This window comes from Tinamus guttatus, unplaced genomic scaffold (genome assembly GCF_059628265.1).
Source record: "Tinamus guttatus ecotype Peru unplaced genomic scaffold, ASM5962826v1 Tinamus_guttatus_pri_ptg000048l, whole genome shotgun sequence".
NCBI lineage: Eukaryota > Metazoa > Chordata > Aves > Tinamiformes > Tinamidae > Tinamus > Tinamus guttatus.
This window is the reverse complement of record NW_028288582.1, coordinates 7328423-7342592: the sequence shown is the minus strand read 5'-3', so window position 1 is coordinate 7342592 and position 14170 is coordinate 7328423. Positions and strand designations below refer to the sequence as shown.

The 14170-nt window shown below is 40.3% G+C and overlaps 1 protein-coding gene across 2 annotated transcripts in view; it reads right to left on the bottom strand.

Moving 5' to 3' along the window:
* Window positions 1-14170, bottom strand: part of CDC42BPB (CDC42 binding protein kinase beta) — an 88435-nt gene that overhangs the window by 2049 nt on the left and 72216 nt on the right. The window contains exons 26-37 of one of the 2 annotated variants that reach the window (XM_088539648.1): window positions 12902-13038; window positions 12211-12350; window positions 10617-10698; window positions 8097-8313; window positions 7618-7680; window positions 4513-5109; window positions 2314-2411; window positions 2115-2199; window positions 1850-1970; window positions 1615-1732; window positions 444-549; window positions 280-344 (exon numbers count right to left, since the gene is read on the bottom strand). In XM_088539648.1, coding sequence (XP_088395774.1) covers window positions 280-344; window positions 444-549; window positions 1615-1732; window positions 1850-1970; window positions 2115-2199; window positions 2314-2411; window positions 4513-5109; window positions 7618-7680; window positions 8097-8313; window positions 10617-10698; window positions 12211-12350; window positions 12902-13038 — 1829 coding nt within the window. The remainder of the gene's footprint in view (window positions 1-279; window positions 345-443; window positions 550-1614; window positions 1733-1849; window positions 1971-2114; window positions 2200-2313; window positions 2412-4512; window positions 5110-7617; window positions 7681-8096; window positions 8314-10616; window positions 10699-12210; window positions 12351-12901; window positions 13039-14170) is intronic. The other variant, XM_088539649.1, reaches the window with a different exon arrangement.

Below are 14170 nucleotides of genomic sequence, written 5' to 3'. Positions count from 1 at the left end.
CAAAACTTAATTTGAAACAGTACATCTTAAAATATCATCATACAAAGATATATTCACAGCTTAACTTTAGCGCTGGCTTATTTAGTTTACAACCAAATGTTTTTACATGCTGGAGAAAACAATTGCAGAAGGAAAACATCATCATAAAGAACGTGATCTTTATGAAGAATTTCCTCAGATATTTAATTTATTGGAAAAAGAAAGCCTACAGGAACAGGATATTGTGAGTTTCCACTTATTACAGAATCACAGAGTGGTGATTATTAAAAGCCACTTTACCTCTTTGTCAAACTCCTGGTCGGGATCGGACATACTGCGGGAAGGAATGGCTCCTTCACTGCCACCTGCAGAGAAAGGAAAACAAACAAAAAAAGGCAGTTTTACACATCCCGTTGAGGCTGTAAACTACTGCTTAGAACCGCTAAGCTTGTTTTCAGCCTTACTTGATGAGGGCCAGGAAATATAGGTTTTGTTTCTCTGCTGCTGCTGTCGTGACAGGTTAGCCGTAGAGGGACACGGTTTTTCATCCTGGGCAGCAGGCAAAACGCTCTATGGTAGAAACAAAACGCCTTGTTAGCCAGCACCCAAACTGCCCAGGAAAGGCTGCTTTGCCGTGAAGACCCTACTGCGCTTCTGAAGCTACTACAACCCAGCATTCATAGAAACACTCTGACCTTACTTGATCTTAGCCACTTATTTTCAGACACAGACACAAGGCCTGAGCAGGAGCGGAGCTGCCGGCCAGGGCCAGGAGCACCGAAACCTGCCGAGCTGCCTCGACACCGGCCAGCCTCTACACGGGGCACCAGCAGCTCTGCCTTCCTTCTCCTTCAGGCCAGACACGTTACCCTTACCTGGGTTAGCTGAGAGTGACAAGGGAAAACCTGGCTGGCAGCTCCGGAGCGGAAGGCAGAGAACACAAAAGCAAACCTGTGACCTTACGCTCAGGGCCTGGCCCTGCAGCCGCTCACAACGTGCTGCACTTGACACATCCAAAGCCCCAACACGATGCTGTCGAGCACTGCAACTTACGTGCATGTTAGTACTCATCTTCCAAAGCGTTAGTATTTCCCCCTCGCTGTGCTGTAGCGTTCGCGAGGCGCCACCACACTGCACTCCAGCTCCTGACAGTCTGTAGCTACTCCTACCCTTGCTAGGGAAGCACAGGAGGGAGAGGAAGAAAGCAGAGGGGAGCCGTCCAGGGAGGACTGGTCACTCTGGAGAAAGATTTCAGCAGAGCCAGGGCTCATGTGATAGATGTGCTCAAAGCCTGTTGGAGGTGATATCCAAGCAGAGTGTTGGGAGGATGAGGGGGAAGGAAATTCATTCTATTATTTTAAGAAGAAAAACAAGAAAAAAAAAAAAAAAAAAAAGGAAGGAGGAAAGACTGATTATTTATAGGAGTACTAACAAGTTCCTGGCAGTGATATCTGTTTCTTTCAGTGTCCCAGTCCTAAGGCACCAAACAGTATTTCCTTGAGCAGGATTTAGAAGCACTGGGCATCAGTAATGTTCACTTTTCTCAAACGAGCAGAAGAATTTGGCACCGCCACAACCGAGTCCTGTACAGCTCTCAGTTTTTCAGAGCAAGAGAAAATGCACAAATGTATTTACCAGTGGGAGGTCCATGAGAACCTGCATCCCATCCCCTGGTCCCATGTGAGCCACGTGGTTGAAATTTGTTGGGTTAGAAATCATCTTTGACCTTAGCTCAGGGTCTTTAAGCATTTCCCTGGGGAAAAAAAAGGGAAGGGGCAGAGGACAAGGGGAAGAGTGATTTTTCACTGTTGTTATTTCCAATCTCTGCATGTTGTCATGCATTAGTTGTGTAAAAAGGCTAAATCCTTGCCTCCTTTGTTGTAACCGCTCTTCCTCAGGAACCTTGAACACAAATCTTCTTTTGCTCCTAGTTCGAAGCATTTGCTTTTTGCTGTTGTCAGATGTTTCTGGTACGCTGAGGACACCTCCTGCTGTAATATCACAGTTTTACATACATAGGTACCCGCTGATCCAGAAGTTGCCAATACACGTTCCATCCACACATAAGTAACATTGTTTAAAATTACCTAGCCACTTCGGTAACATATTCCCATTCTGTCTTGCTCAATACTCACCTGCAAACCTGTTCTTGAAATATATTAGCCTTGGTGGCTCACAGTTAAGGAGATTTAGTGTTCCATCCATGTTTAATGGCCTGATCTGTTTTGAAGGAGGAAGAGGCAAGGAATTAACTGAAGCCCAGCATACACTGCAAAGAAAATTCTCATTTGGAATTAACCCAGTCAGATGCTACACTGGAGGAAAACTACTTACCCTTCGCAGGCCAATAGTCTGGACCCATTCCATAGTGTTAACATCAAATACATCAACCCCATACTCGCTGTACACTGTTACATATGAAGAATTACAACCTGCATATTTTAAAAAAACAAACAGAAGACCATAATGATGTTTCAGAAGTCCAGACTTGACATAAATTTGAGTAAATTTTAGTAGCTGCAGGTTTTCCACTATGTGTAAGTTGCCTTAAAGACACTCCCCTCCCTGTCAAGCACGTTGTCAAACAAATATTTTGATAAATTTGCTATAACTGCTAGCATCATAGATTTAAATTTCAGCATTTTTAACTCCAAATTTTGATTAATTAAATTGCAAAATGGTGCCTGAAGGTTCAGAATGGAAACACATTTGTTATTTAGTAGGAACTGAAGGGCCTGTTTGAGACCAGCTTGTTTACAGCTTCCGACTGCTGCACTTTGGAAGCAACAAACTCCATGGCCGGGCGCCAGGGACGGGGCAGGGACCCTCGGCCAGGTGGCTCATGGAGCCCTGCTGGGAGCTCCCTCACGTTTCCTTCCTTTCTGCCTAACCACCATCCAGCTTTAGATATTCCTGTGGGGTTGCTCCTACCAGCTTTGGCAGAAAAGGGTCACAGCAGGCAAAGCTCTACAACCTGCTTTCTCTTTTAAACTTTTTTTTCCACTTTCCTTAAAATAAAAGGCGCCAGCAAAAAATGTTATTTTAATTCAAAAGAAAAATGGCTATTATCACTTTATATCAACATGCTTTTCCTCTCAAAGATCCTGAAGCAAAGAGCAGTTACTAGAAATGTATGGACTCAATCAAGGAGAGGGCCGAGAACACTGCCTCAGTCAAACAGAAGAAAAGAGCAGCAGAAGACCAAACACACCAGGAAATCTCCTCTCGAGGACTGAAATAAGGTTTGTGGTGTGTTTTTCAATTCCCTCCAAGACAGCCACGACAGCTACCATGAATGTGTACCCCAAAAGACACGTGACACGAATGTCTAACCTGCCACAGGGTGACTGAATGCCCTACAAAGTCTTCATCATATCCTACCGTCCCTCAACAACACGGTCCTTTATGGCCAGGACCTGCAACGGGGAGAGATCTGCGTCTCCGCCGCTGACACCCTGAGGGGACAGCAGCCAACAGGGAGGGCGGCAGAGCCGTCAGGCTGGTGGCAGAGCCCGGGCCTGGGCAAGGGAGGCAAGGCTCAGGACAAGGGAAGCCATCGAATCTCCTTTGGCAGGGGACATGGTTGCCATTACTAGCAAAGAAAAAAGGGGAAAAAGAAAAACCCAGCCGCTGTCTCTTGGGATCACCCAGGCAAGAACGGCGTTAAATAGTTTACAGTAATAACACCTCCTGGTAATAACAACAGGCAAAACAATCAGCTAACACCCCTGGTTTGCTGCCATACAAGAAGTGCAGTGCTGATGAAGGAACACATTCACTTTGGCTAATGGTGTTGTAAAGTAAATTTGTGACTATTTCTTTGCACGTTTGCTTTAAACTTCCGCACAGAACTAGGTAAAGCAAGCAAACAATTTCAGTTCAAGACAATTAAACAAATTATCAGGGTCTAGTCTGATTAAACCAACAGGCATCTAACGGCTCAGTGTAGTTTTTAACCAAAGGCTATTTCTTGTGTTCAGTCACTCCAAACACTAATTACTTTTTGAGGCCCAGACAGAAAGCCAGGTTTTATCATGGCCTTTGACTATTGAACCCAAACAGAATCCTATCCTCAGCCCCCGAAGTGCTTCTGTCCTAACTAGCTGGTAAATCTACGTTCCCAAGGAGAGCAATTGAAAATCTGACTTCACCTGCCTGCATTATTTTTGGAAACTCTCCCTAAAAATAAAACAAAAAGGAGTAAATCACAACCAGTTCTGTGGAAATCAGTAGTCTTGCTCTGTCATGCATCCAGGGCTACCCTCTGTGTAAGAGACTGGGAGTTATATCATTATTTTTTTCTGTGTCCTTTAACCGAACAGAGCTTCTTTTCTTGTGACTTCCTTGATCTCTGAGCAAGAAATTGCCCAGTCCGAAACCACCACGAGGAAGAACTATGGAGCCTGGGCACTCATCAACACTTAAACTGTAGATCTTGAAAGACAAACCAAAGCGAAAATAGAGTACATGCCGGTTATTTTTAGACAAGTAAAGCAGCAACAGGGATATGGCAACAGAAAAACATATACATACTACAGGCAACAGGAGTTGCAGGCCACATTAGCTCCTGCATGCGTGACCTTCGACCTTGCGAATCGACGTATATTCCCATATGGCTGAAGCAAAGCAGGTATTCCTCATTACTGAGCTCCACTGCACAAAGGGCATCAAAAGACTGCTGTGAGAGGAACATAAGCGAGGGGTCATTAGGATTTACCAGGTTTATAGATTGTCCATCTCCCTGGATGTTCAAGAGAGAGAACCCAGACTGGTAGCCAACACAAAGCTTGTCCTTGAACAATGTCATCCACTGTACAGTCCCTGGAGCCTGAATTTCACTGAATTTTTTGTGGAAAGGTTTAGTTCTGTGAATTTCATAGCAAAAAACCTGCCGCTTGATAGCCACAAACAAACAAGTTGAAGAACTTTTCTTCAGCGTTCCAGTTATGATCAGCTGGCAGCCTTTAGTTTCTGCAAGCTTCAGGTCAAAACTTCCTTCTGATCCATCCAGAGAGGTCCAGGGGTAGAGGTGAACGTGGTGGTTCCGACCACAGAGGAGGATGATGATTTTCTCTTTGGGAGCAAGCTCTATCTGGTACACCTTCTTACAGTCAGCAGCTCGGACTATCACTACAAAGAGAACAAGAGCAACTCTTAGTTAAACAATGAAATTACCAGGCCGTGCAGCATCATGTACTGGTGTCAGAAAATGAATCTAGACACAGATGCAGCCCTGGTAAGAAAGAGCCCTTATTGCAGGCATCCTGGGGGTTCTTTTATGAGTTCTCATAGATATGCCTTTAACTCTTACATTGACACAAAGTCTCAGCAACACTAAGCGAAATAAAAAGACTACTTTAGGGTAAAAGGAAAAAAAAAAGTTATGAATATTATCATCCCTGCTATATCAATACACTGCACGATTAACACCTGAAAGTGGTCTCCTATTCAGGAAAAAAGATTGATATCCTCAGTAAATTATTGCAGAAGATAGAATTGGGAGCTCAAGAGAGAAAAAAATAAAGTATTTAACGCTGTGAACTGAAGACACAAAATGCTGTATTGCTAGAAACTGTCTCATCCCAGTACAAAATGCAATGCAATGAGTGGATTTTTATTAACTAAAGCAGAAGGCAAAAAAATGCTGCATGTCCTGGAGCAATGGTAATAGCTCCAGGTAAGTCACAATGCACTTAAGTTGCAGCAAGGGAGCAGAGACACTGAGAAAAGCTTAATAGTAAAGTCTAGCTAGGCCACCTATGGAAACTGGGGAATCTTCACTGTGTGCAAATTGCTTTTCTAGAATGGATTAGGTGCAGCTAGAAGGGTTAGGTTCATCCTGTTCTGCTTTCAGGATAACGGGTATATTAGGCAGTATTTCAAGAGGTATACACAGAAAAGACTAAGCAATTCTTAAATAGGGAACTATACACAATATACACAAGCCAGTTTTATTAAAGCATCACATTCATTCTTCTGTTGGCTGAATGAATTCAAAATATTTGTGAATCATAATCAAAACAAGAAATATTAACTGGAAATTTTATGCATTTTTTCAGTAATGGTTGAGTAGCCTAGCCAGGGTACCAAAATAAGCAGTAAACTTGTTACAAGAACTTGACTGTTTAGATCACAAAACCAAGTGTTGTTTGGATTTTCCACCATGCTCTATCACTTATTCAAACAGGTGATATGTCTGAAGATATTTTTCTTCAAAATAACCAATGGTTCTGCTTTACCACACAGCAAAAGGCTTTCCTCTAGTTCCAATTCCAGTGTATAGTTTAGTGTATTTGTGAAGAATGAGCTGATAACAGAACCAAAGATCCCTGATAAAAGCAGCTGGCAGTTAACATACACTGACAGTAACAACTATTATCAGACTGCGCCATTCATAAAAATGCTATTAACACAGAAACTGTCCATAGACTCATGAGAAGCAATTTTTAACCTAAACCTGAAGTTGACAACCTGTTTTCATTTTTACATGTGATACAGTGGTGCAGATAATTGTTTCTTTCTAAAATGGTTTTTCAAATTAGATATATAATTTGACTCATGTTAAAAACTGCACTGGAATCTCTCTGGAATTTCTTGCCTCTCATGTTTATATCTAGGTATTTGCAGAATGGCGACCACTGGAAGTATATTCAAAGGAATGGCATTTAGTACTGCTAAAAAAGAATTTCAAATATCTGACGTCTCCATATATAAACCAGTTTCTCCTAGAATTGGGCAATAGCTTATTTCAAGTGAGAGGAAGCAATAACTTTTTGCTTTTTACCTCAAAACCACATTCCTGACTTTTTTTTTTAAACTTCATTTTTACTTGGCATGTGCAGTAAGATTTTAAGAACTGTATTTACTGTTGTATTTTTTTAGGAGACTGTCACAGCAATTTAGGCAAAGTTGGGGCAAAGGGACCAAAGCACCTTTTATCTTTGCAAATCTGCACCACCGACCTCACCATCCCTAGGTCATAGATGGCTAAAGGTGGTTAAACAGAAAACTTAAGTGTAGAGGCTATGAACACGGGTGAAGAAAACATTATTGTTAAGTATTTCGCTAGAAACAGGCCTATCAGATAGCAAAGGCTGTTAGCTTGTATGCCATGAGGAGTAGGATTTAGAGTGTCTTCTAAACTTAAAAGCAGCTCAGGAGTTACAAGAAAGCATGGATTTCACAAGGTGTCTGTGGCTGTTTATGAAAGCATAAAAACTAGTATTTCCTAACGTTAGCTTCAGAAAGGTTATCAGAAAAGCAGACTAACTTTTAATCTGCATCACTTAACACTGTCCTATTACTAAGTGCCCGACTATTCACTGGGCATCAGCTGCTGCAGCGTGTGCTCTGAGTATTGAAGCACTTTGCTGTGTGCTGTGGAAACACAGCTCAGGTGAGAACTTGTCAGAATATGCCCTGCACTTGGCCCTTTAATTTCAGCCAGTCAACTGAATATAATTATAATGACCAAATTAGTGTTTATCTCTCACAGTCACTTTTCCCTCTCAATTAACTGAGTGCTTAGTACTCACTATATATGAAGGGCTGTTGTGTCACCTATATTCAAACAGCACTAAGAGTTATGGTGCTCATTATTCTTTATGTAATTACTGCATAGATTATGGCCTCACTTACCGTCACGGGTCACCTCTATCACATACAGTCCTTCTTCTGAACCAATTGCTATCCTATCTCGATCTAAACAAGGAGGGGAGAAAATGTTAATTCAGTTGTGCTTGATGTTATCTTTGAAACAGACAGAACTCCCTTCTCCTTTGAGCAGGTAGAAACTTTCTAGACAAAAAACTAACTGAACAATCTTGAGCAGAGAGTCAGTTTTATTCAAGTTTATGCAGTTTACCTTTCAAAAGTATGTTATAAAATATTTGCTGTTTTGCAAAAACAATCTCTTAATTATCTAAACAGTATTATTTACTACGAGTGGCTGGAGAAACTCAAGGATTATGCAACATTATCATTTCCCTCATTATTAAATTCCTATGAAGGTATTTAACCTTGAGAAATTTATTTCAAGGCATCCATGTTTTCACTACAGATTCCTACCTAAAAGCTTTAGCATTCACACATACTCCATAATAGTTAAACGAACATACCTACAATAGCAGCAGCCAAACTTGCTTTAATAAGAGGCAGTGTACTGTCATAGGCTTCCTGGGGAATATGCACAACCTGGTTTCTCAGCCTGTTTTTGTGCAGAATAGATTGCAACCCTTCTAGAATTCCAACCCACTTTCTCTTCTCATTCTCGTTTTCTGTCAGGATCAGCAGAGAACAAGACTTTGAAGGCAAACCTAAGAGAGAAGCTGTCACCTTTTAACAGAGAGAAAACAAAATTAACATCTTGCTGACAATAGACTTTTACTGCTATATGATATACTTTACAGAGCTGTTGAAAGCAAAATGCACTTTTTCGTAATAATGTTAAAATGCACAGAAATAGTATGAAAATCAGCACACACCTAATATTCCACAGTTCTTGGAAAAAATGCACAAGTTTCAATGTTTTTGTTTAAAAATATTCAGTCTAGTCATTTTAAATCCTAAAACATGGGCAAGAAATGCTACATTCCTGTCTTACAATTACCATTAAATACATGTGAGTCAAAGGCTACTTCTGCTTGGAACTGGAATTTTAGTAGTATGCAATAATTTGTCTTGAAGCCTCCCCCCAGTCCCCTAATTTTTAATAACATTGAAAATGAAATGCATTATGAATTAGATGTGTTTAATCAACTGTACTACTACAATCTGTTCTAAATTTTGATTTTTTGCTTATTTCTCAAAAAACATGTCCAGAAAGAGCAATTCATATTTCATATTCAAATTTCATTAAAAGCTCAGGGGGAAAAGCAATCTTTTGAGAGTGAAATATTGCATTCTTCCCCTTCCCCAAGTTAAAACAAAACCACAGTAGCTTCATCTAATTTTCAGGGAAATTATCCAATAGAGGGCTAAGCAGGATGCATTCAGAACAGGAAATCTACCCAGGAACCATCTGTCGGTCACAGTGTGTGCTTATTAATTTTTAATACTAGTTTGTGACCTGTATGAAAAGATCACTGTTTTAAGTCACAGAAAGGGCATCAAATGGTATCTGGCCTCACAAAAATAACAGTAGTTAGGCAGCAGAAAAAACAGCAGTGCAAAACTGCAGGCTGTAACTATTAATACATGGAATAAAACACCTTCGGGCTCTTTATTCCTGCAGAAGAAAACCCACCATTTTTCTTAAAGAAAGTCTCCAAATAGCTTCAGGATAATGCAATGTGAAAGATAGAAATCCTGAAGAAAGATGAAAAAAATGCAGTAGGAAAGAACTGACAGGCTTGCACTTGCTCATAGCTTGTATTACTCTGTAAGGTTTGTACATGTGCTGAACCGTAACTAAATATCAACATTTTAAATATAAACTATTTTAAACTGTTGGCTATGTTATCCTATGGCATTATGTTAATGAGACACAAACATAGGAGATATGATGTTCACAGTGAGTTAAATTTAATTAAGAGAATAAATTATCTTGCATCAGATGTCTCTGGTCTCCAGTTGTAGGAATTCTTTCTTTATAAAAGGACATAACAGAGAAAAGAGATACACTATTAGCAGTATTTTCTCTGGTCCCTGACAATGGGGCATCTAAGCAGATATTCTCACACACCAGGTTTTTAGTTAATTCATCAAATATCCCCAGTGTGGGATAATCTTGTCAAACTGGGGAGACAGTTTATCATGTTCACTCACAGAAGTATTTATATATGAGGATTGTTTGGGATTTTTTTTTCCTTTCTCTTTTGCAGTTAGATGCATTTTCAGCTAAAAAGGACAGGCAAAAATGAGAGAATCAATTCAAGCAGGCTATACTGTGTGGATGCCCTGCTCTTAAACAAATCAACCTCCATTCTGCAGAGCTCATCTTTTGTCCTCAGGACTCCTTTCTCCACAGTACTCAGCATTTGCTAATTTGAGATGAGGGTAAGAAGATGTGAATAAAAGATAGATTTAGAAATCAGTAAGGGGGAAAAATAAGCAGCAGCAATAGTAAACTGAAGATAGAAAATCCACTGCAGAAATTATTCCCACAAAATAGCTAGCAAAGCCACAGAAGCATGAATTAGCCAAGACATTTCCTTAGCAAAACCCTAAAGGATCAAATGAATGACTGATCAGAGCTGCAGCTGAAAACAGTGAGTTTCTGCATCCAAGTGCAAGGGATTACAGTTACTGATTATTAATGTATTTTTCTACTCTGTTATAGCATCAGTCCCCAAAGCTAAGTCCTCTAAAACTAAAACAATACCCAGGAATTGCAGTGGAAGATGTACTAATGTACATGTACTAATGTGACTGAATTTTAATGAAATGGATAAAAAATAATATACCAAAAAAAAGCAGGAAAGAGAGGTGTTCTTTACATTGTCCTAACATTGTTCTTTACAATTATACACAGATAATTTTTTCTACACATTTCAGCACTTCTTATAAATTCTAATACTTCTGCAATGAGCAGTTTGCTTAATACTTATAAACACTAAACACAGAGCATACTTCACAATGAAAACACAACACCGAAATTTTAACTTGCATTTTCCTTAAGAATGAAGTGATTGCCATACCCTGAATATACAAGGGATATCTTTACGAGTTGCATGTATTACATCTGATGCCAGGACAGAGCTCACACAAAACTCTTCATCTCTAGTAAGAAAGGGAACAACAGAATTATATCCATGTGCAAACACACAAAAATTAAACAAAAATCTAACTGATACCGCAACTGTTTAAACAATCTCCTAACACTGCACAGAGGTCACAACTGGGAGCACTGCTTTGTTAGGCTAGGAGCTGGTCTTGACCCAAAGAGCTCACGCTTTAGTTCTGATTCTACAGCATTCAGTAACTGTAGCTCAGTCCACCTGAAGCCAAGTGGGCTGCCTTTGTGTAGTCTCTGGTTTACTGACCACACCTATTCTACAATTAGCAGCAAGAAATTTGCTCTTCCAGCCCAGCAGACACATTAGAAATGAATAATTCATACCTCAATGTGTAGCAAGAGAGGGGCCTTTGGAAAAAAAGAAAAATCACATAAAAAGCTCTTGGCAACATAATTATAGTTTGTGGGATTCAAATAAGGGTTTTCAAAATGGCTAGATTTTATTCTCTATTACAGTAAAATAAACAGACATCAGAACAGCTTTTGCATTTCACAGTGCTCCACCCCCAAGGGCTTGTCTATACAAGACTTTTTAACTGCATTTGACCAAGCTGATCACCATAATTGCCAATTTTAATGCAAAGATGACACTAATGCCTGAAACTTGCCCATGCTAGAATTCATAGTTGCTGTGGTAAATGTCTACCAAAACATCTAAGAATCCTCAGAAGACAGACTTGAAGAGGCTGCTACAACCAGCAGATAAAGCATGGGACAGTTAGTATAATATCTGGCTGAGCTGCTTCAAGCAACGTACTGATACGAACAGTTATTTGCAATACATCCAACATCTCTGTTCCTGCTGCTGGCATGTCAAAAGGAACCATCAGTGTCAGCTCTCAGAATAACTGAAAACTGAGCAGCAGTATTAGTGCAACCCCATGGCAAGAGTGTTCAGAAGAAATATAAATCAAACTGCTGGTAAACTTTCTATTGAGCAGACAGAAGATGTTGTAACATTACAGGGTATTGCACTTTCTAGACATTTCAGTAAACTGGAGTTAAAACTAATCTTGGTTACTCTCATGAGCATAAATACAAGATCTTCTGTAGACAGTGCTCAGTGTTAAAATTGTTCATTAGGAAAAAATGACTTCTATAAGGAAGGAGGTTCAGAGTTATATGGTGTATTAGTTGCTCCTTTTCTGAAGACTAGTTAGTTTCTTTTAACGATTTTGAAATTACTGGGTATGGAGTGGCGTGCGATTCTCACTCAGTGCAGGGAAGGACCAGTCTTCCAAAGTTCATCTGTTTTCCATTTGGGCGCATGGAATTCTGTAGTACTAGCATGCTCCTTACGAATCATATTCACTTAACTGAATTATCATTTTTATGTCAGTTCTTTCAGTCTCAACTTAGTTGAGGCATAATACATTCAGAACACGAGTCATCTCAGACCAGAGCTCTTATGATGAAATGCTTTTTACACATTACCATTAATATTCTTGTTAAGGAAAAAATACAGAGCATTTCTACTGTGCTATAGCAGTACAAACCTGAGATCCAAGACTTGACTTGCAACAACCCCAGGCTGGGTAGATTTTCCTTCAGGCACATCATATAAGAAGAGTTTACAGTCACAAACAACTGCATAAGCTCTCTGCCACCCTTTCTTAACTCCTGTAGGCTTTGGAACCTGCATGTAAATAAGTGATTACTTATTATATGTAAACACATATAGCAGACACAGAAAGAAGGGACGTTGAGAAAAGCTCATATTTAGATCAATGGAATTAGAATACATTTTATTTGCCTTTCAACACAGGAAAAAAAATAAGAAACCAAGCAGTTGTTTTTCCTTCTGTTTCAGTTTAACAAATAAAAACATATTCCAATAAGTAATTTGGTCTGTATAGTCCTCAAACGCTAAAACGGTAGGATAGTTTAACTTTTCTATTATGTTTACATCAATAATACATCAATTTACATCAATAATTATGTTTACATCTATATTACGATATAAATTTTTCCTTAAAACAAGTTTTCTTCTGGCAGCTAAAATGTCCACTCTTCAGCTCTTACTCCTAGTAAAACCCCCTCTTTCTAAATCCTAAGTGCTAAATACACTACATAGCTTACACACAGTCTTGAGGCTTTAGTACAGTTTGAGATGTTTCAACACACTGAGAGCTTCCAAGCTCCATACCGGTAAGTGAAGTTTAGTATTGCCAAGAACACAGGACTCACCTTGACATAACCTTTGTATGCAGTTCCTATTCCTCTTTGCACATCTACTCCAAGAGGCCTTTTGGCTTGCTCGGGGGGGATAGGACAGACTTGGGGTGCACTATCCTTGCAGGAAACATGGCATGCAAATGAACACACTAAATACAAAAGAGAAAATCCACTGTGATATGTGCATACGAGCCAGTCATAACAGGAAATGAATGCAGTCTACTCTCACAAACAGCAAGTTAATTACACTGAAATTGCCAGTCAAATTTGTTAATAGCCCACTCTGCTGAAGGAATGCACACAGCTAGACAGCCAGGAGAGGGGCAGCCCAGAGCAGGCTGCCTGGCTCGTTCCTGCAGCCACAGCCTCCTGCTGGCAGGAGAACTGGGGGTCACACACAAAGCACTCGAGGTGCTGCCCACAACCACATAATAAATTCACCTCTTTCAGGAGGCATCATAACTATTGGGACTGTGCAAATCAAGGCACACGGGTCAGAGAATAGGGAAAGGCACAGGATACAGCCAGTTCCACTGACCTCCAAAAGTGCAGGGTTGGCACTGCTGTATTTTGGTGTAGTCATCAGTACTAAGAAGAGAAGGAATTACGGAGCACAAGTGATTGGGGTTGTACAGGGTAAAAACTTTGTTCTGCTGGGGTGATGTCAATGTGATTTTAGTTTGTTCTGCAGCTATCAAAATGTGCAGTAAAAAGCCAAACGGGGAAAGTTATGTTGCAATGCTCAATCAAAAGACAATGATGGACATCTATCAAGTTGATAGATGCACTAAGGAAAAAAGAAGGGGAGAGGGGAGAGAGCAGCATGCTCCAAACTTCCAAACTTGTGGGAAAAGATGGAAAACAAAGTTCACAACTGTCAGCGACATGAGATAAAAAGTAGCCCCAGGGCAAGTGCTGGCAGAGCAGCAGGTGCTGCAGGGGAAGAATTGCCCATAGTCCTGCCAGGAACTGAAGGGCAGATGCTGCAATCTGGACACAGTGCTGAAGGTGTCAGCGAAGGCAGTGCTACCAGCAAGGACTAAGCAAGGCACAGGGATGCAGGAAGATCACTTATACTGCAGCATTTTGAATCAATTTGTGAAATACTTCTGACTTCATGTGTCTAATCAAGGCACAGGTAACTGTTTTTAAAGCAAAATATCCCCTTGCTGTTCAATAGTGAAACATGCATCAGAGAAAGCCTTCTAAATAAAACTAAGAAACAGCAAGGCAGGCTAGAAGCCAAAAAGCTCTCCAGAACAGAGTTCACAATCAGGAGAG